Source organism: Excalfactoria chinensis, chromosome 4 (genome assembly GCF_039878825.1).
Source record: "Excalfactoria chinensis isolate bCotChi1 chromosome 4, bCotChi1.hap2, whole genome shotgun sequence".
In the NCBI taxonomy this organism is placed as follows: domain Eukaryota; kingdom Metazoa; phylum Chordata; class Aves; order Galliformes; family Phasianidae; genus Excalfactoria; species Excalfactoria chinensis.
This window is the reverse complement of record NC_092828.1, coordinates 33,240,990-33,264,287: the sequence shown is the minus strand read 5'-3', so window position 1 is coordinate 33,264,287 and position 23,298 is coordinate 33,240,990. Positions and strand designations below refer to the sequence as shown.

Below are 23,298 nucleotides of genomic sequence, written 5' to 3'. Positions count from 1 at the left end.
TTGGGCCTCTTGCTTGATTACAGAAGTACTTGGTTTTGATTTCTGCTCCCAGCATGGTTTCTCTTATTTAAAGCTTCATGCTTTCATTAGACAAAAAAAGACAAAGTTGTTTTCAAAGAAGGGCCTTTTCCTTCAGTTAGCTACCCCAGTGGCTAACTGACAGTATATCTGTCTACGTGAAAGTCCTAAGTGTTGTGGGACCCCCTTGTTTTATTTCCCCACTTTCTTCTTGTCTGGTATTAAATAAGCTGGAGTTATCACTGTTGATTCAGTCATTCACTCAACATTTAAGTAGGTATTGGCAGTCTTAAGAGATCTTGGCTGTTGTCTTGTGATTCTTCATGGCTTAAGAGATCTTGGCTGTTGTCTTGTGATTCTTCATGGCTTAAGGTAACGTAAATTACTTTATCCAATTTATACAGTCTTTTTTCCCTTTTCATTCTGGCAGGTGTACGGGGTTTTAGCTGATTTTTTAGGTACTATTAAAATGAGAGGAATTGTTTTTAAGTGTCTTGAATTTCATTTTTAAGGCTTTTATTTTTCACGTTAGTCACTGTCAAAGTCTTTCTAGAGATTCTTTGGGAGTTGTTGTCTGGTAGGCAGTTTCTTAGTTACACTGATTGTGGCAGGACACTCCTTCCACTCAGGGAAGTGGCGCACCTTATACTTCAGATATTCGGGAGACGGAGGGCTTCTAGTATTTCAGTTTGGCTTCCCCTTTGACATTCACCTTCAGATCAACTGTAATTGAAACTTGGTTGAAAACAGCGCAACAGAAATAGATATTTATGTACAGCATTCACAGTTAAAGTACTTGTAAATAAATTCAGTAGAGAAGGAAAGGTATACAAGAAACATGCAGACTTGAAAATTCTTCTTGAGTACCTTACAGGATTAAACTAGTATTTGATTTCTACCCCAAAATTAACATGCTTCAGACTTACTCAGTTCTGGCTACCTCTCTACCAACTCTAATGATCTGTTTATTTCTGTGGAAGTGCAGCTGTCATCTTCTTGATCTCAGTATCCACTTAACTCCTGGACTCAAGGAGCTCTTTGAGCTGTCTCATGGCAGTGTATGCGATGGGAGGTGTCTCTATTCATGTTTTGCTGCTACTGCTTTGATAAAAGCAGCTAATTGAAGTAAATGCAACTTGTTAGTATCATGTACATGACACCAGACCTCACCTAACAAGCACTGGTCAGTATTCAAGTTAAGTTTGGGTTGAGGAATCTGTAAATGTTGTCATTCATAGTAAGAATGTAACTTTCTGATATCATAGTGCATATCTGAGTAAGGTGTAATTTATTAAAGGATCTGGATTGATTTATTAATAAATACTGTTAACTGTTATTAAAACATGCAGTAGCAGTTTACTCAGTGTTCATATCTAGCAAATTTTGGCTATAATATTTGTCAGTAGAGAACATTATTAAATCTGTAAATAAGAGGTGAATGTTATTCCTGCCACAGCACCGTGTGTAATGTCAGAAATCCTTTTACTAGAACATGATCATTTTGTAAATCTTCCTCATGTTTTTCTGCAGTCCGGAGTAGTTTGCATGTGCACAGCTACTCTGGCTTGGAGCACTTTGTGCATCTGCAAAGCAGGGCCTGTCCTTGCTTTGATGTGCAAGCTGAAAGTGTGATTAATGCCTGTGTTCCCTGGGTGATTGTAGTTGGCAGGCCATACAGTGTGAAATTTTATATCTAAGAAATCATATTAGGTTATAAAGGGAGAGTATTTTTCTAAGAGAATAGTATTAACTGAATTATCAGAGTTAGCAATATGAAGTTCAGTAGGCAAGAAGAATTTGTCATTGAATAAATGCAAGGAGTCTGTTACTCAGTGGCTTTTACTTCAGGATTTTCCACTAGATGAACACATATTCAGCTACAATTCGGTTGTTTTAATTTTTGGAAAAGGCAATTGGTGGTAAAATCTTGGTGACATCAGTAGGTGTCAGAATCTTGTGGGTTTAGACTTGCAATTTATTTTCAGTTAATTGCTCTGGCTTGTGCCAGTTTTTTGGTTTTTTTCTTTGTTTAACATAATAAATTTTATACTGTTTATTTGTTGCTGTTTTTTCTTCTCTTTGTTTAACTTACTGTCTGTCCACTGATGCAGGAAGAACATTTGTATAAAGTTCAGCATGTGTGCTGTGAGTTACGCTCCAGGCTTCCTAAACTGGGTAGTACCTGCCTGCTCTCTGGATTCAGCATGCTCTCATCTGTAGTATAATAGTCATGACATACAAAAAGAATAATTTTATTTAATTAAATGACCAATGAAAATTTTTAGTGTGTCTGAGAAATTAACCATTTACGGTGTCAGTTGAGAAGCTGTGGTATAGCAACTAATAGCAAAGGATCTGTAAATGTTTACACTGTAAATAAAAAGTCAAAAAAGAAGTAATTGCTTTTATTGCCTTTGTGTTGGTCCTGAAGAGTTGACATAGATTCTATTTGACACTTCATAGGAGATAAACTCATCCCCACTTTCTAGCTATGCAGACTCATTCCGTAAATGTACTTTGAGAGGGTACAGAACAATGTTTTAAAGTGGTGCTGGTGTGAGACTGGATATTGAACATCTTATGCCAATTGACCAGTAGTCAGTTGTGTTTGGCTTTCTTGAGGCAATGGTCATATTTCCAGCTTTCTCCTAAAACAAACTTGGTTTACTTTGTATTTCAGATCATCTTCCTTTCTGCTGTACATAGGATTGCAATTGGTCAGTCTACTATTAAGTTACAGCCAAAGTTGATGAGCAGTAAGATGCCGTAATGGTGTCTATGCGTGCTTGAGTTTCAAACCTGTTCCAGCTAAATTTGAAAGTCTTTGCATATAACCTTGGTGGAAGAGCTCTGAGCTAACAGAGCTCTTAGCCCTTGCTAAGTTTTAAAATCTTTTTGTATTTAGAACTTAAGGAATTTGAAATAATTATTTTATTTTATTTTATTTTTTTTAATTAACAAAACAAGGTTAGAAAGGTTAAGCTGATGTATTTTTCCCTTGAAACTGGTGTAGGCTTTGAGGCTTCACAGAGAATTATGATGGTTTAGTTGGCAAGTGATGACACAAGAACCTCTTGCTAGCACAAGAGTATAAAAATTGTTAATGCATGGAATTGATTCAATTGTTCTTACTGTTAAAGTTGACTTGAAAATATCAGGAAGTACAAATTATAGAAAAAAATAACGAAGTTCCCTTTTATGTTTTTTCCTCCAATTAAAAAAAAAGGAAAAAAACTATTTAAAGAAAGAATTTGCTTTTTATGTTTTGTTTTAAATTTGTTATCATGGTTCTTTTAAATATGTGTATCTACAAGTAAGGTTTGAGGCAACTCTAAGAGTTGCTATTCTTAACAAATTTTTCTAAGCTTGTCCATTTCTTACTAGTTTCAGAGTTGACCTTGCCTTAAAATTATTGCGGCTCAAGATAGTTTAATTTAAGGCTTAAAGTATCACATTTCAATTTTAACATATTTTTAAATTGTATTTTTCAAAGCTGGTATTTTAGGAAATTCAGGACATTTATTGTAGTAGAGTTACAGTTAAATGTTTTAAATGTTCATGTACTGTATTTATAAATGTAGCATGATTGTAGAGGAAATAAGTTGTATTATGCTGTACTATTATGTTGGGCTTATGTTGGAAAATTTAGAAAGAATATTGTATTAAAAATGATGTTTTTTTTTTTATATAATTGGAATTAAAACTGGTAGCTTTTTATGTTTTAACTATTAAATAGGAAGAAAAAAAAAAGATTAAAATAGAATCCCTAGTAGGGGGGGAAATATTCAAAAGAACCCCTACCTACCTAATTGATACTTAAGCATTCTTAAGCTGCATGCTGTTCTTGCTTTCAATAATTCTCTGGTTCAGAAAAGTCTGTAGGATGTGGAAGCAGGAGCACGTTACCTTGGAGGACTACAGAGAAGTTGTCTGAGCAGCCAGGGGTCAGGTTAGGAAAGCTAAAACCCAGACAGAAATATATCTAGCCAGGGCCATCACGGGGAACAAGAAATTCTACAGGTATATCAGTGATAAAAAAAAGGTCAGGAACAATGTGGAAGGAAACTGGAGACCTGGTCACGAGGGATGTGGAGAAGGCTGAGGTGTTCAGTGACTTCTTTACTTCAGTCTTCACTAGCAAGGACTCTGCCGACACTGCCCGAGTTGCAGAAAGCAATGGTAAGAACTTGGAGAAGGCAGATCAATCTGCTGTAAGTGAATATCACGTTCAAGACCATCTAAAGAACCAGAAGGTGCATGGGTTTATGAGATCCATCCACAGGTTCTGAGGGACCTGGTGACTGAAGTTACCAAGCTGCTGATCATATTAGAAAGGCCATGGCAGTCTGTTGAAGTTCTCACTGATTGGAAAAGGGGAAACATATTCCCCATTTTCAAGAAGGGAAAAACGAAGATCCAGGGAACTACAGACCGTTCAGTTCTACCTCTGCCTGGCAAGATCATGATGTAGCTCATACTGAAGGCCCTGCGAAGGCACATAGAAAGTAAAGACAAGGTGATTGTGGTAGCCAGCATGGCTTCACCAAGGGTAAAGTTTGTCATGGCTGACAAACTTGTTGCTTGGTGGCCTTTTCTGATGGATTGCAGCAGCAGTGGATAAAGGAAGAGCAATTGACGTCATCTACCTGAACTTGTGCATAAGCATTTGACACTGTCCCACATGACATCCTGGTCACCAAATTGGAGAAAAATGGATTTGATGGATTGATCACCTGTTGGATAAGGATAAGGCTGGATAGTCTCACTGGGAGAGTAGCGGTCAGCAGCTCAGTGTCCAAGTGGAGAGAGGTGAAAGGTGACATTCCTCAGGGATTGGTGTTGGGACCAGTGTTATTTATCATCTCTGTAGGTGATTTGGACAGTAGGATTGAGTGCACCTTCAGCAAGTTTGCAGATAACACCAAGCCGAATGGTGAAGTTGAAACACTAGAAGGAACGGATGCCATTCAGAGGAACCTGGACAGGTTTGAGGAGTGAGCCCATGCCAACCTCATGACGTTCAACAAGGCCGTGTGCAAGCTCCTGCATCTGGACTGAGGCAATCTCAAGCACAGATACTGGTTATGTAGAGAACGGCTTGAGAGCAGCCCCGAGGAGAATGACTTGAGAGTATCAATTGATGAAAGATTCAGTGTGAGCTGGCAGTGTGTGTTTGCAGCCCAGAAAGCCAACTGTATCCTGGACTGCATCAAGAGAAATGTGACCAGCAGGTCAAGGGAGGTGATTCTGTCCTTCTCCTCTGCTCTTCTGAGAGCCCATCTGGAGCACTGTGTCCAGATCTGAGGCCTCCAACACAAGGAGGACATAGAGTTGTTGGAGCAGGTGCAGAGGAGAGCCACAAAGATGATCAGAGGGCTGGATCACGTTCCCTACAAGGACAGATTGAGAGAGCTGGGACTCTTCAGGCTGGAGAAGAGAAGGCTCCAAGGAGACCTTACAGCAGTCTTCCTGTACCTGAAGGGGGCCTACAGGAAATCTGGGGAGGGATTTTTTATAAGGGCAGGTAGCGAAAGGATGAGAGAAATAGTTTTAAATTGGAAGGGAGTAGGTTTAGACTAGATATTAGGAAGAAATTCTTTACTGTGAGGGCGGTGAGACACTGGAACAGGTTGCCCAGTGAGGCTGTGAATGTCCCCTCCCTGGAAGCATTCAGGCTGGATGAGGAGCAACCTGGTCTAGAGGGAGGTATCCCTGCCTATAGCAGGGTGGTTGGAACTAGATCTTAAAGGTCCCTTCCTATTCAAACCATTCTGTGGTCCTGTGATATTTTGTGAAAATTATGTTTTGAAGCAATCTGAGTATCATTACAAATAGTTTTGTCCTTTTATATTCTACTGTCCTTTATATTTCAGGTTCTTCGTTGTTTGAGTTGCCCTGCCAGTGTGTTTGAAAACTGATACTCTGTTCCCCTTGGAACAGTGCTTTGGCATTTCTCTCATCATATCTCTTCTGTAGTTTGCTTGGTGGTGCTACTGTCACAAACACATATTTGCTTGTTTGTAATGTAAGAAGATTAGTGGATACTGACAACCTCCTTCCTCCTTCTTGAAGTCTTCTTTGGACTGCTGAGTCTAAATTGAAGTTGGTTGCAGTAGTTGAATAGCTGTAATTTTACAGGACTAAAATTAATTGCTGTTTGCCATTGACCCGTCTCTTGACATAATTAGATGTGCTTACTGATGTCTTTATTAAGAATGCCTTAAATGGTTGGATGAAGTGATTCACTAAAACAGTATTGTTTGCTAGTTGAAGACAATTACCTGGAATTAAGTTGTCAAGATCTGTCAGGAGACCAGACTTTGTACTATCTCTTATATTATTATTTGATGTGGTTTGATAGTTTGCTTTCCAAATGCACGTAAAAAAGGCCTGTCTGTCTCACTTCACTAAGATTTGTGTGAGGTTATCTTTAAGGAGCTGGTTCTGAGTGTTTCAGACCCAACACTGTCAGCCAAACACCTCTCTGCTGTGAGATGCCTGCTGCATCTTTAGCCAGATTTGGACCAATACTCTGTAACAGTCGTGCATTTTCTGCAGGGACTGTTGATGTTTTACATGAGACACTTCTTGCAGAGGGGAGCTTTTGACATCCTTCTCCTCAGTAATAGTGTAGGTTCACTGCCACACACAGTTACATACCTGCTGCTCCCACCTGCCCTACTGCTGCCACTTACCTTGTCCGGAGTCTGTGTCCTGCCTGTCAAACTGTGTGTACAGCAGCACTTCCATAGTGCGTAGTCTGAAGCCAAAACACTCTTTAGGAAAGTAAAGTTGCAATTTCATAAGATGGTTTTCTGGCAGTAACACAAACCACTGCCCTCCTTTGCTGTTGCACTGTACTGTCCTGTCTCAGCTGTGCAGGCAGAACCATCTGTGTAGCTATTCTGTGAATTTGGCTTTCTCACTCTGGGAGGACTCGCCCTGCGTCTGTATTTATATGAAAATGTCTAAAATTTGTAGTCCCTAATACTTGATTTGAAGGAGCAGAGCAGTAGCTATAAGTGTCCTTTCCACACAGCCCAGCAATTTGTTAAACATGCCTGCAAGTCTTTCTGTCAGCCCTCAGTTGATTTAGGAAGGAATACTTTGGGATTGTGAAGGGTCTACAGGGCAAGATGTATGAGGAGCACTTGAGGTCCTGGGTTTGCTCTGCCCAAAGCAGAGGAGGCTGAGGGGAGATCTCATGGCAGCTGCAGCTCCTCCTAGGGAGCTCTGCTCTCTGAGGACAGCAACAGGGCCTGAGGGATCAACACGGAGCTGCGTCAGGGGAGGGGCAGGCAGGGCTTAGGGAAAGGCTCTGCACCAGTTGGCAGTGGGCACAGCGGAACAGACTCTCCAGAGCAGTGGGCATGGCCCTGAGATGCCACCATTCAAGAAGCGTGTAGACAGCATTCTAAGACATGGGGTTTGGGTTTTGAATGGTCCTTTGTGGAGCCAGGGGTTGGACTTGGTGGTCCTTGTGAGTCCCTTCCGACTCAGCATCTTTTATGGTTTTGTAATTGAACTTGAACAGGAGAAATTATGACTGGAAAGGTGGGAGTGCCAAGGCAATTTATGGAGTAGAGCACCAGCTAAGAGGAAGATTTCAGGATTGCACTGTGGAATGTAGCCACCTCAGGGAAGGGGCTTTTATAGTGTTTTTTTCTTGAACCTTATTTAACTTTTGTCCAGGAGACTCCAATGTCAGATTGGCATCAGAGGGACTATGATGTAATTACTTTGAAAGATAACTTGATAACATTGTTGGTAATCTGAGAAAGAACAGATACCATAGTAGATCTTTAAGAGTTGCTTTAAAAATTAAACAGAAAGCATAATTTCTTCATTCGTGCTGTATTATCTTGATGCCTAATGTTCTTCTGAAGGTCAGGCTTTCTTGTTCCTTGAATTCTAGTTACTCAACTCAGAACTTATTGGGGGGGGAAGAAAAGTTAAGAATTTCCCCTTTCTGTTGTTGGGAGCACTCTCCTCAAATGTAGTGCAGATAGTTCAGATTGCAGAGATAGCATAACCCAAATTACTTACATGACATCTGAAGTCTCAGCTCTCATGAGGGATTGGTCAGTGTAACATACTTAGATATCAAATTGGAGTTAGTTAAAATAATAGCAATACAGACTCATCTCCAGGAACATTTTACAGTTTATTTTTCCTCTAGTTTTGAAGAACTCTGAGGACTGCTCTGAAAGTAACACCCCTTATTTCATTATTTCATTATGTTGGATCATGACATCAGAGGTGGATGTTGGTGGTATGGCAGCATAGGCTGAAACTTCCATCCAGTATTTCCTTACATTTTGTTGTCGTGTGACAGATGGCAGCAGAGGGGCAGCCTGACATGGAATTGTATATAAAACAAAAGTGTGTCATTGAATTCCTCCATGTGGAAAACATTGCATCCACTGACACTTTTTGCATTTGCTGGATGTTTATGGAGACCAAACAGTAGATGTTGGTACAGTGAGGTGTTGTATTTTATTACCTGAGTTACATCAAGTTGGGGTCTAGAGCAGTGATCAGGTTCTGATTAGTAGTTCCTATGTAGTCTGTCATTCTGTCTTAATTCTCTGTCCATATTGCCCAAAGAAACCTTTTTGTGTATTAGATTGTGTTATAAACTATAGATTCCTTTGTATGTGTTTGATCTCTGCTGTCTGACACTAGACACTTTAATATACCCAAAAACCCCCATGTATTTCCAGTATAAACAATTACACACTTTCCCAGCTCTCATTTATTACATAAAACAAGTATATTAATCTGTTAACCTGTAGTGGAAATACTGAGTCATGGCCTGAACCAGTGGTTGAGCACCTGGTGGGAAGGCAGGGCCAACAATTTAATCAAAATGAAGCTAAACATAAATAGTGGTATATTGTCTCTTACTGTTATTAGGCATTGGTGGCATACGGGGAAAGTTCAAACCTACAGCCTGTGGCATCTACTCAAAGGCTGCAAAGGATCAAATGGCAGAATGGTTGGAGGGTCCAAGAGGTGATACACCTGGACATAAGTGTTTAGTATATTTTCAGGATAATGAACAAAAAACTTTCTGATGAAATTTCCAGTAACTGATGAAACTTACTGCAGTGAGAAAGTGTTGTGGCAGGAACATTGGCATGTTGCTGGGGTGATTGCCGTGTGTTGAACAGTGTACCTGGTACAGCAGTTAATTAGAACAGTTAACAGATAGAAATTAAGATAGTACTGTGGATTTGGATTGTCTTTATTTTGATTAATGCTATAACATGGTTTATTGCCTGATAATTATAGGTCATGCCATGAATATTCCCCGCTATACTGGCAGTTTGATTTTTGTACTGGAACAATGCCTGCAGTAGTCCATCAAAGAAGCAGTTAGATGCAGTAATCTGATTCAGTATTACAGTGTAAACTCTTAATGGATTTAAATAAAGGAAGTATTTTTTAAAGACTGCATCAGATAATGTATTTTTTCTTCATAAAGCAAATATGCTGTATTATGTTCAACTTATACTAAAAGGAAATATTGTGCTTTCCTTTGTTGCAGATCACCAGAAACTGGAAAGAGAAGCCAGGATCTGTCGTCTCTTGAAGCATCCTAATATTGGTAGGAACATTTAATTGCTTTATACAGTAGATAAGAGTTTTGAAAATTGAGGGAAAATACAAAATAATGAATACAAATAGCAGCTCAGAGAAGTGAAATGGAAATATCTTCAGGCAAGACCGTTTCTTTATACTCCAGTGCTCCTATGGAGTTCTTCTATGAGATATCATATCCCAACGGATCACCTAGAGCAATGCATAATGTTCTCATCTTCTTTGAGCTATTACTCTGCCATCAATGAGCTGTCTGTGCCAGGTGTTTGGGGTTTTTTTGAGCAGTGTGTGGGAGGAGTTATTTCCAGTACTGCTCATGACTTCTTCAGTCCTGCTGAATTTCATGTACCAGCATATGTTGCGAAAAGAGACAGACCAATGTCAATAAGCTTAGTGTTGTTTTTACTGAGATGCTTATTTTATCCTATTTTACTTAGTGTTTGAAATTCTTTTCTCCTCTAGGAGAAAAAGCAGATGCAGAAAGTTCTCTCCCTTTATTTCTAAAGCTATGTTTTCTACTCTAGCATTCATGAAAAGCATTAAAAAGTGTGGTGTTGGTTTTTGTTTTTTTACCATGGGTTTTCTATTTCTTTGATTTAGAGGATAGAAAAAAAAGAGAATTTTGAACTTTAAGTAGTTTAACTTGAGTTTTTCAGACACTGAATTGCAATGCTGGGTGTCTTAAAAACACTGAATGCTTTAAACCAATACATGTATTTGGTTTTCCAGAAGCTCTTGGCAGTCTCCTTGCTCTTTCTTCTGGTCAGCTTTTCTCCTTTTCATTTTTAGCTAACAAGAGTTAGTCTTTGTGGCCTTTTTATAGTCTAATCTAATTGTTTTATGTCTGGGAAAGAAACAGCTCCTTCCTTTTAATAATAATTGTAAATGCAAAACAAACATACCACAGCTCAAAATGAAGTATCAAATCTTTGAAAAAGCTCTTAGTCTGTCTCAAAGGCTTAGAGTTTTCATGTTCAAATTTGGTTAATGAGGAAGAGTAGTGCTGTGGGCAGCTAAAATTTGTGCATTGTAATGTGACAGAAGACAGAGGGGATGACAGTGCTAATTTGCTAGGGTAGTTCACCTGTGCCATGCTCTAATTATTGTTAGAGTGTATTTGTGAATTTGAATCTCTCAGGGAAGATGAATACAAAACAATAATAAACTAATTAAGTGCAAGAGCTGAAGTGCACAGAACTCTATTGAGACAGGTTTCTTAATTGTTTTCATGTTTCTTAGCTTTGTTGAGTAGTTTGAGCCAATATTAGGGCATAGTCCAGATTCTTTTTGGCAGACCAGCTAATCCATGTTGTGTTTATGTATTTGTGAATGTATGACTCGAAATGCGAAGGTATGATGACAGCTTTGGTGACAGGCAGGGTTATATAAGTCAACACAAGTTTCACGCTTTATTACCTGCTCCAAGGTATGCAACTGAGTGAATGGATTGTAAAGTAAAATCTTCTACACCTGTCTGGGAAAAGACATCATGTTCTAGGCCTGCCTGAGAGAAATTTTCATGATACAGAATTAACAGGCCAGGGGCTTGACAGCATGCGTTAAACTGTCCTTGTTCAATTTCTGCTGTCAACTATTCTGCCAGCCCTGATAGTGTATCTGTCTGAAAAAGGCTCTTGCAGTTAATTTGTTTGCATAATTGTCATAGTGAAGGACACTTTGTTTCATGTTTCTGTCTTGGAGGAAAATTATAAGTGTAGTCTGAATAGGAGAACTGTTTTTGTAAATATATGAAGGAAACTTTCCAAAACTAATAATTTTAGACTTCTGAAGTCATATCAGGTACGCTGTCACTTCTCACTGGTGACAGGACAAAGGGAAATGGCCTCAAGTTGCACCAGGATAAGTTTAGGTTGGAGATCAGGAAAAACTTCTTTACAGAAGGGGTTGTTAAGCACTGGAATAGACTTCTCAAGGAGGTGGTAGAGTCACCATCCCTGGATGTGTTTAAAAACCATTTGGATGTGGTGCTCAGGGACATGATTTAGCAGAGGGTTGTTAGTTAGGGTAGTATGGTTAGCTTGTGGTTGAACTTAAAAATCATTAAGGTCAACCTGAGTGATTCTATGATTCTGTGCTGCTGGGCTGAAGAGGTGAGCTGATTGTCCAGTCTCCACCTCACTGAGTTGCCCACACTGTTCTCTCCTTGTGCCAAGCAGTGTACCTATGTGTGCCCTGCCCAGCCGTGGCTGCACTTTACTACTCCTCATCCAGCTAAACAGGAAACCTGAAGTCCTTCTTGGTGCATACTGCCAGCTTAGCAAGGTGAATCTCTTGCTCCTGTGTCACTTCCATGTGTATTTTCTGAAAAAAGGTAATACTGTATCGCACAAGGAAATAGTGAGAAAGGAAATTTAGAGGTTATCTTAACTTTGCTGTAGCCACAGAACCTATAAGGTGTTTTATACGTTTCAGAATCATAAAGATTAACTCTTGTAAACAAATTCTACTTCTGTTATATATGATAAAGAGTATGTGTTTAAGAGTATTAACAAGCCCATGAACATAAAATTCAGACTTCTTTTTATCTGTATTGTTTCCCGTGTTCATGGTCTCTCACTGCTTTTCTTTATATTCCCCTGGTGCAGACCTTCAGTTATTTGTCTTTTTAATCATTGCTCATTCACTGCAGGCTGGCACCTTTCTGAAGTTAGAATTCTCTAATCCTTTCTCTTTTCTTTCAGGCATACTACTATTTATTTCTCCTAGTTAGCTTGATTAAATTGCACTTTTAAGGTGACTTGGATTAAAGGAATCTCTTTTAGCTTATCTTTATTTCTAAAGCAATATATAGATAATATTATTCTTTTCTAGAGTATTTTATGATCCCTTTGGTAAATTATCTTTCACATCTTGAGACTGCCACCAGATACTATGGGGTAAAAGCCAGTCAGAATAAAGCAGCACTGCTGTAATGAATCAGATTTTCAGATTTCAGCCTGTGAGTAAATACGTTCTGTTTGGTTTTTGTTTTGTTTTTCTTTAGAGGAATGAAATTGTAGAAACCATCTAAATCACTGCAACTATTTTCCTTCCATAGAAAACAGAACATTGTCAAAAAATTCTACAGATCACTGTCTTTTTAGTTCTAGAGTAGGTGTCCAACTGGTACGTAACTAGAAAAAATATTTAGTATTAAGTTATTTCATCAGGATAAGAAGTAATTCAGGACCAAACTTCTTAACAGTCAACATACCTGCTTTTAGTTTTACAAGAACACCATTCTTATCATCATTTCCTATCTGATCTGATTTTTGTTTGCTTGCTTTGTTTTTTAGTGAGTCTCATGCAGTTAAGAAATCTCAGGGTGGCATTTGAAGAGGTCTTTCAATTTTAATCTGTATCCATATGTGCTCGCCTTAAGCTCCTCTGGAGGAGGAATCTTCAAATTAGTTGTGTTTTTATTTTTTTTTAATGTCGATTTGGAACAAAAAGCCTGGAAAAGCACAGCATATGGAAAAGGAATTAGGAGAAGGCGAACTTGGTGTGCTGTCAAAGGGGTAGAACTCTGAAGTCAGGAGATTAAGAAGATGAAAATATTTTCATCTCAGTTCTTGATTTGAGTCTGTGGAAGTAGTGTCTGTGAAATACTAAATACAAAAAACACTGAGAAGAAACAAATGCAATACTGTCTTTTTGGAAGCATCTGAAACATAAGAACATTATTTCAGGATTCAATATATCCACCAGATGTTCACAGATGAACCATTTAAGTATAAATTGCAGTATAAACCACAACAACCGAGGGAGCAGATTCTTCATCAGAATTATCTGCTAGACTTTTCTACTAGAAGAATGATTTTGAACTATGGAAAGGTAGCAGCTTCTAAATTCATGTATGAAAAATTGATACTGCTGATTATCCTCACTCAACAAGTGTGAAGAAGAGGAGTAACTAAGTCAAAATCCAGCTTTTTCAGATATTTAAAAATAAAAGAAATCCATCATAATTCATTTATGTATGGAGATGTTTCCCTGTTTGATAGGAACACATGCTTAAGTTCAGCTAGGCCTATGGAAGCATACAGTCATTTTAAATACAGTTTTGGGGTGCAGCAGTTTGGTTTTGTTTTTTAGGACAGATCTTTCCAGGTGTACTTGATAATCTTTTAATGAAGTCACAAGTTGCAAATCTGGCTGCTAGCACTGTTAGCATCAGCTCTTTTCTCTAAGGCATTTGCTTTACTGCTAGATCATGCACTTAGTTTTGGGGGTGGGGTGTTAATGTTTTTTCGTGTGTTTTGTTGCTTTTGTTTTTAAGGAGAATCAGAGTATTTTTTATTAGATTATATTAAAATATTGTATATTTTATTATTTTTATTAGGGAAAATAGTTAACAATGGAAATGTAAGATGGTAGTTCCCACGTGATAGAATTATCTGTAGAGGAGTATAGAAGTTTGGTTCTGTACTTTTATCACCGTCCAGATACTTCTTTGCACATGGCTCGTTCTGTTTTTCAGAATCTTTTTATTTTCCTCACTTTTTGCTCCATGGTTTCTTCTTCGCTATTGAGCAATCTAGTCATGATGCCTTGTGAACAGTGTAGGAAAAATGCCTAAGAGGAAAGTGGATTAAAAATACATATATTTTTTTCTGTACTCCTTTTTCACATCTCTGACATTTCAGTCTTACATAATACGTACATGGAGGTTTATTTAGAAAATACAAGACTGCCTCATCATCTTCACAGACAGTTGTTCTTTAGCAATACATAATGCTTATATTCTGATTTCTGCCTCTTCATGCCTCAGTTCTTTGTACTGGAGCAATTGTAGTATAAAACCAGCCAGTAAATTTTGTGTTTAAAAGAACATGCATTCATTTCAGCTTCCACGTCTATTCTTTGGATAAGCATAAAATTGCCAACTGTAGTTATTTTAACATACCACTTCTTACTGCTTGGCAGATGAGTTTTATCCCTATTATAGTATTTATTTACTCAGAAATACCTCAGAAATATACAAACATCCTTATCTGCTGCAGATCTAAAATTCCACTTCATTCATAGCCTGTTTTATTCTCCTTATTTTTGACTGCTTATTAGTATAGTATAAGATGGAGTACCCTCTTTTTGTGTAACAGTGCTCTGTTGAAACACAGTTAATCAAGGTTCTGTATATTATTGTTACTCCAGACTCCTGGGGATTAAAATGAAACGAATCCATTGGCTGAACTTCAGGCCTTGAGGGAAAGCTTTATGCTGGCTCTGACTACTTTCCTCCTGGTCATCGCAGTGCTACTTCCTTTTTCCAGCAGTAATGTTGAATGCTACCCCTCTCCTTTTCTAACATTTCTTGAGTAATTTAACCTGCTTCCTCTATTAAATTGTGGTAGCAAACTATGGGCAAACAGCTCAAGCTCCTGCAGTGACGATGCTCCATCAACTTGTGCTAACTACAGTAGTCTGTATAGCTGTATGATTTTCAGTACTGTTGATTTCTCCAATTCTTACCACAATTAGATTGTTGTAGCAACATCATTGTGTACACAATTTATTTTCCTTATTATGGCTTAAAAACATAATTTAGTTTAAAATTGAAGAAGTAACCGTTGGTTAATCTTGCTCTTTGGAGAACCTCGGACTTTTTATTTGTATGATTTCATAAGTTATGTTAAAAATATACCTCCATTACTGAGCAGATGCAGAGGATTTTTGTCATCTTGAGCAACTATTATGTTTATGGCTATTAAATGTACTGATGCTTCCAATTTAATAGTTTAAAAACTTCTAAAGAAATTGTGTAAAGAAATTATTCAACTCCTCAACATGAAATCCATTGTCACTGACCTGCTTCCCAGCTTTTATCTTCATGTGGTAAATTCGGATTTCTTGGTCTTCTTTCAGTTTTAGATGAAGTTGTATTTTAGGAGTCTGAATTTTAGTAGTTTGCGTATTTTTGCAAATGTAACACTGTTACACCATCTTATTATTTTTATGACGTTGATTTAGAGCCTACTGCGGTAATTCTGGTTTATTGAGGTAGCAACAGTTGATTAAAAATGGTATTAGCCCAGTGACACAGGTCCTGATCCACTCTGGAAAAATTGCTGATTCAGTTGTTTTGCAGTTGTTTTTTGCTTTGTTTCCAGTTTGAGTTTGTTCTTTCTGGGTTTTTACTGAACTGGGTAGTGTTTTCCTATATCAGAATGCATTTTTTTTTTCTGTCTTTAGCTAATGCAAAAGCTATTGCTACCTTTATGTTCCTATGTGTCAAAAGCTATGCACAGCAAAAGTTGAGACAATACATGCAGTGTAATGGGATTACTGTAAATAACCAGAGCCTCCTGGTTTTTACGCTGCAGTTCTAACACATATGGTTTCATTGGAGCACATCATTCCTCCTCTTTCTGTTGCTTCTGTCTCCTCCCCCTGCTCGGTAGATGATGTGTAAGGTACGCTAAGCAAAGAGAATCCACTAACTGGCAGCTCAAGTCTGGCTCTGATGAACCTTCAACTCTTCCCAAAAGGCCACAGCAGATTTTACTGACATGTGGCAGCCCTCTGGGTGATAAATGAAGACCTCCTGGCAACAGGACAGGTTGTCCCTGAATGGCTTTGTAAGCCAGGATATTTAGAGGTAAGTAGGACTGCCAAGCAGAAACGGTGCCATGTCAACTCTAATAGGCTTGAGCCAGCTGTGTGCAGATCTGTTTGCATAGCTGCAGTCAGAGTGGAGCTGTGGCACTGCTGACCAGCATGAGTTGTTGTACTTTGAGGACAGAATGGCAGAAGTTTTTGTTGTTTTTTAAGTAGCATAGCTGGACCTGCATATGCAAATGTGGAGCAGTATTATTCCAATGGAAGGTGGCTTTGCAACAGAAGAGGCAGGCTAGGTGCCTGTTATGCCAGGCAAAAACAAATCACTAAGCTGATTTCTTAAATATGTTGGTGTCTGTTTGCAGCCTACTCTGGTTTCCATACTTTGACTTGGGTATGTCCCATAAATTGCTGAGGAAATTGGTAGCACCCAGACTTGGAACTCTTATCCAATTCATCATGCTTGTGTTCAGCTTGGTTATTCAGACACACAGCTTAACACATGAAGGAAAGGAGGAGGTAGAGCCTTCATTTCGAGGCATTCTCATCAGCACAAAAAAACCCCAAAGCATCAGTACTGAATTTGCTAAATCCTCTGTGTGATGGAAAAATAAGAAACTTTGCATTGTCTGGTTCATTTTGTACAAAAGGTAGTTAAGGATATAGATTTCTGTCCCCCTTTATGTGAGACACTGTCATTAATGTTTTACTTTCACCAAGTCTGTGCTTGGGTTAGTTCAGTTACTATATAAACCCAGTGTGGAATACAAATCAGGTCTCTTCATATTGGTAGATGTAATTCTTTAGCACAATATTTTTCTGAGCTCAATTACATTTTTCACTCTTCACCTAAAAACAAAAAAGCAGCAGAAGCCAGACGGTAAGAGTAATAACACAATATTTCCTTATGTAGTGAAAATCACAGTCTCAGCTACGTAAATTTATACTCAATAAACTCGAATATAGTAACTATATGTTAAGTATTTGTAGAAACTAGAAATTTATAGGACAGTGTGTGTAAAGCTCACTTTAATTGTTTACTACTTAGATGAGAAAATCAGTTCAACAATTTAAAATCTCTTGCATTCAGTTTTATTAATTCATATTTTTTGTGAAGTCTAAGGTAAACCACAGCCCTTGAGTGAGTTAAAACATAAAGAAACCAAACAAACTAGAGATATTACATGACTTCATACTTAATGTAAAAGCAAATGTAATTCATATTATTAAAACAAAAAACAAAAAACATACAGGTACAGTGTTCACGCTCAACTGTGTCTACAGCATTTAGGCAAAAGTGCATCATCAGAACACAGGAGCTGTTTTTGTGACAGCTGTTTGTGAAATTAGTTGTACTGTCACGAGACTGAAGTAGGCCGCAATGCACAAGGGGCCATTATGTTTGTCATTGCAACTGACTTTTCTGCAGTCTTTTTTCTCAGCAGTTCCCTATATGCATTTGATTTCTTCAAACAGTTGAAGTAGTTGGGAATGTAAAGTCAATATTTAAGATGAAGAGACTGAAGGTTTTCACCTCCGATGCTGTAAGAATTTGTTGGTAGAAGGCCTGTGTGGAATTTTTTTTTGATATTATTACTTCTTTTAGTAACTTTCAACTTACCAAGTATCAGATAATGTTGTCTGTCTGAATGCCATAGCAATGAACTATAAAGGCAAATTTATCAGGTGCTGTAGCTTTTATTTCAATTGCAGTTAAAGCATAATCCTTTTATTCTGTTAAGAGCACCATTGACTTGTTTGGGTTTGATTCTATTGGGTTACTGTGGCACATAAAAATGTGCCTCAACACCACCAATAATGTTACTCTTTGCTACACTGGACTGTTTCCTTTAAATGGAGGACAAGATTATTCTAGCTCAATAATGTGCCGTGGAAATAAGACTTTGCCGAGACTGACTGCAAATGTTGTCATTTTTTGACCTAGAAGTTATATGCATAATTTGCACCAAAAAGAGTAATAATAAAGTACAAGTCAAGTGAGAGCCAGACCATGAAGGGTGTTCCTTGCCTGCTTATAATTAGCTTTGGGCATTTTCTTAAACACATGAAAATTCTTTTCATAGTGTATCCAGCTTTTTCTAAGTATGTTTTCTTTGCATAAAGGCAGCTATGCTGGTGTAGCTAGTCATTTAAAATGTAAAATAGACTAATCCACAGAAAGAGGAAGTGGAGTTTTAGCATCTCTCTTGAGGAACCTGCTGCAGGGGGTCTCTGCTTGGAGAGCTGCTACATTTTCCATTTGATTTGCATTCTGCTTATTGCCCGTGTATGCCTTATGGAAGGTAGAGTCTCTTTGCTGCACTGCTGACTTCAAGAACCATTGCAGTAAGACTGATTAAAATGGATTACTCTTTTTACAGACTAATCTTTGAAAACCTAACTTTTTTTATTTGAAGGACTTGTGTATTATGAATCTGCAACCACATGTTATACATATGCATAGACATCATGACTCCCAGCTTAACCACAAATATGTAATTTTCCTCTGGACCCTTTCCTCCAAAAACATAGACCTCTGCTACTGAAGCTAAAATGTTTTTTTCTTTCAGTAAAGCTAGCAGATATTTTTAGAGCATTTTTAGGGGATGTTGTAACTTCTGTTCTCTTTTGCTTTGTTGTAGATATTATTGTTCACGGATTACTAGGTGAACACTACATTGGATCTCATGTTGATATTCAAATTTTCATTAGAAAAAATCTGTGGTCATCTTGCTTGATTTGGAAAACAAAGTGAAAAATGGTGAAATTATATTCAGTAGTGTGGATTTATCTCATTGTTTGGATAGCTTTTGTGCATCCCTCATGTGAGTGACATAAATGCAACTACAGCTTTGAATTCTGTCTTGTCCTGTACCCTTCTCCAGAAGAAAACAGAATTAACATTCAGATAGCATTTGTTTCCCAAGCAGCCTCAATCTGCCAATTTGGAGCATTTTGCAGCCTAACCTGAAGAGTGCGGAATGACACCATGACTAGCAGGGAAGCTCCTGGAAAGGGGCTCTTGGAGGTGAAAGTGTTTGCCTTTTTGTTGCACCTCAGAGCTGATGCATATCATCAGCCTTCCATGCTGCTGCTGCTTTAGCTCCCTGTCGTGTGCCAAAAAGGAGTGTTTTGAAGATGGGAACAGAAGGAGGGAGAAGGCAGGAAGGGTGGCATGGCTAGTGGGAAGGAGAAGGAAGGGGACCAAGGCTAAGGGGTATGAGCTAGGAGTGGTGAGAGACGCTAAAGGAAGGTCTCCTGATTTTCAGCAAAGGATTGTTCTGACTGAAGTCATTCTAAATCAGGACATGCACTCTGGGAGCTTGCTGTGATAGAATGGCTTGGGTTCAACTTAAGAATGATTTTTCTCCTCTTCCAAAGATTATAAATACATAAGAAGCTGATTAAGAGAGGATATCCCAGGGGCTACTGCATCTTTTCAGACATTTTGCTTTACTTACATGTCCCACTCCCTGCTTAGTATCACAAATCATGAAGTCATATGAGTTGTGAGGGACCTTAGAGTTATATAAGTAGGAGCCTCAAACTCCTGCATGAGGAGGTATGCCCAGTAAAATCAAGTTACACAGGGTCTGTCCTGAGGTCGGAGCATCTCTAGTGAAGGAGGCTGCACAGCCGTGCTGGGCTCTGCTCCAGTGTTTGAGCGTCTTCCTGTTAACAAAAATAAATAATAGAAGTGTCTTTATGCCCAGCTGGGTTTTTTTGCATACTCCAACATATGACTGCAAGCCTCCTGCCTTGCCATTTGCATCTTGGAGAAGGCTGTTTCTGTCTTCTCAGCAACTTCCCTGTTGACTGCAGGGTGATGTGATGCAGTTGACCTCTCCCCTCCTCATGTGCTGCCCACAGATCTCTAGTCATCTTTGTGGCCATCTGCTGGAGAATGCATGGAAGAAGTTGTAGCTAGAAACAAATTAATCTGTGCTAGTAAGTCCTGATGCAAAAATTTCTTGAGTTTCTTCAAATGTGCAAGATAAAATGTAATTCAGAGTGTTGCCTGTTTGTGTGTTTTTGATCCTAGATTGTACTACTGTGTTCCTAGGATGGTTTCCTGGATGAGATACAACATAAGATTTTTTTTAGGGCCTTTTTTTCCCCCCCTGATAAACGGGATGTTCATAATGGGCAGAATTACATTTTTTTACAGGAAATGGTGCTGGCAGTGCTTCGTTCTCTAAACTCTTGCCTGCCAATCCACGAACAAATCAGCTAACAGAAAGTGGATGTTCTCCAATACAACTGCAATTCTGTACAGTATTTTTGTTCTCTTTTTGAATAAAACATCCGCTTTCCTGTTGAAGTGGACAGTAAAACACATTCTTAATGAAAGGGTAATTTTATTAAAACTGTAAACAGAGCCTGACTGTTTTTGGAATGTAGATTTTAATTAGTTCTGAGCCCTGCATTTTGTAAGCACACAACTTCAGTGTCGTATCATATAAAAACTCCCTTTGCTCATTCTTCTTACATGTCATATTGTTCTGCACTTTTACTGTGGCATGCCCATTCAGCATGAGATTTCATAATCTCTTGGATATTGATATTTGCACATAGCAAACTGGTTGCTTACTAAAAATGTAGTATTTTACATAGAAGGTAATGAATAAAGTAAAGTGAAACTGTGCACTTCTGTGACAGTAGGAGGCTGGCCAAACCTGAGTCCTTGGTTTTGCTCAGTTTAGCAGTGTAGATCTAGGGAATTTTCTCTATCTCTACTACTTTGGGAGTAGTTACAGTACAGATTATCCTGGTTTCTTGTTCTGAAGGAATTTTAAGAGAAGAAAAGTCATTGCGCAGTTTTTCCTTGCTCAGATTGTGGCTGTGGTAACTGTGGTGGTTTAATGATGAGGGTGACCACCTCAGTTAAACTGCTGACCAGCGCACTGCACAAAAACTGCATCTAGAATCTGAAGAGTTTCTTGTCTACTTCTGTGTTTCCCTAAGAGGAGTTCTCCTATAAAAGCACTTGCCACAGCAAAATGGATGTTTATGGTTTTTTAAACAGCTGTAGGCCTGGCCTCATCAGGATTCCCAGCAGCCTGCTCATTTGGTAGTGTTGGTAACTGCTGGGGTATTATCTTCTGTTGTCTCTCAGCATGGCAGCCATGTGCTGGTGCCAGTCTGGCTAGCCTTACCCCTTCTGCGCAGTGGGTGCGGGGCAAGAATTGATCGGGTCCAAACTGTGACAGCTGTCCCCCAACCATCTCCTGTCATGGTCTAACTTGTAGCATGCATTTCAGATGTCCTCTAGGATTTTCCTCACTCCTTCACATGTTTCCCTTAAAAAAGTAACAGGTTTACTTCTTGTCATGAAAGGAGGTGGTTGTGTTCCTCTGCTACAGAAAATAACTATCAAAGCCATGGTATACCAGAAGATGTTAACTGGACTGGTGTCTCAGTTTTTAACACACTGCAACCTAGCACATAGAAAGGCTGCTTTTTCCCTGCAAATGGGAAACTGTGCTACCTCATTGCCAATAGATAAATATCTCATAATTGCTTGGTTCAGTCTGTTTTTGCAGATTTGTGCACTGGAGCTTTTCTTTCCTTTTAAACTGCTGATCCAGAGGGTTTTTTTTCTGTTGATATGGGTTTAATGATACCTCTCTCCTCCCAGTCACCTTCCAAACTTGGAAGTTCTTTTTTTAGTGGCTTCACCAGTGTGTTAGTATTCTCATAGACTGCCCATGAGAATGCGCTTCTAATTTTAGCTTGTCCTCTGGATGACTATCTCCTTTAAATACATCCACCTTTTCATTACAGTCATACTGAGCCAAACATGGCTCTCTGTTCCTGTTGCTAGTATATCAAAGGTGTTCTGGTACTGTAATGAAATCCACAGAATGCTTCTGTGCTGTACAGCAGTGAATAGCAGTCATGTGTACCAGCAGTTGCATAGCCCAAGCAATGTTTTTTTTAATGAAATCACTGATGCATTTATTTACCAGGTGACCTTGAGAGTTACTGAACTGTATTCCTTCACTGCTTGATCTACTATCAGCGCTGTTATTGCTGATATTACGTTGAATTTGGTTGTGCAACCAAGCTGGGAATGGTAGGTTGATAAACAAAAGACATAATTGCAGCCGACCAGCTTGCAGCTATCTTCTGTAGGTTATATATTTTGGGAGTTATTAGATGTACTGAACAGGTGGCCTAACAAGAACAATACTTCAAGAGTGTTTCAGTGGCAACTAGTAGTCTGTTTTTATGAATACGGACTGACTTCCCACTCTTTTGTTGTAGTTTTTCCATCCAAGTCTGTGTGGGTTTCCACAGAGCTAATTACAATCTTATAAATGGTCCCGTGGGACAGGACAAGCCATCTAATTTCCATTTATTGTGAGACTGTGATTAAAAGACAATGGTAGTTCTTCATCACAAGCCTCAAGTTTGTCATCTGTTAAGTTAATATGCATTCCCCGCCTTCTGTAAAACAATCCCTTTCAATCATTTGGAATCATTGTTTGCTTGTAAACTTGCATGTTATGAAAATCATAGTAATTTATAGTTGTCCTCCATTCTGTTTGCATGATTTACTGTGGTAGTTAATTGATAGATGGGGAAACCACACTGACTCAGAAATTTAATACTGACGTTTTTCAGCTCAGCCAAGCGGATGGAGATGAAATGGGATTATTATCAAGACATTATTTCTTAGTTTTGTACACTGCATTGCTCTGTCTCTGCTAAGTTACTGAAAGTTTTAACTGCTTATATGTCATCCTGATTAATAGTAGGAACATTTGGTTATCTAGGTTACTGGAAATTTTTGGTCACTATGCTTGCCATTGTGTAGAAATCTGCAGTATCGTACTGATAGCTAGAAATAGGAGTCCAGTTACAGTATCCTTATTTTTTCACTAAACGCTTTTCAGACAATATAATTTTTCAGGTTGTTAGAGATCACAGGGAACAGGCTTATTTTCATCTTCACTGCAAACTGAAGCACAGTGTGAAGATGCCTAGCCTAGTCTTGCTTTTTGTTTCTGCTGCTGTTTAAGAGCAGGCTAAGTAAGTCATGCCAATGCAATTAAACTAATATAAGTGAACTCATCAACTTGTTTTAAGTTAGTTTGAGCATCTTGACACTAGGTT

General features: G+C 38.6%; 1 protein-coding gene across 16 annotated transcripts in view; it reads left to right on the top strand.

Annotated features, from left to right (window-relative positions):
* CAMK2D (calcium/calmodulin dependent protein kinase II delta) overlaps nt 1–23,298 on the top strand; it is a 151,246-nt gene that overhangs the window by 49,006 nt on the left and 78,942 nt on the right. For all 16 annotated transcript variants that reach the window (XM_072334467.1, XM_072334457.1, XM_072334456.1 and 13 more), the window contains exon 3: nt 9,569–9,628. In XM_072334467.1, the coding sequence (XP_072190568.1) occupies nt 9,569–9,628 (60 nt within the window). The remainder of the gene's footprint in view (nt 1–9,568; nt 9,629–23,298) is intronic.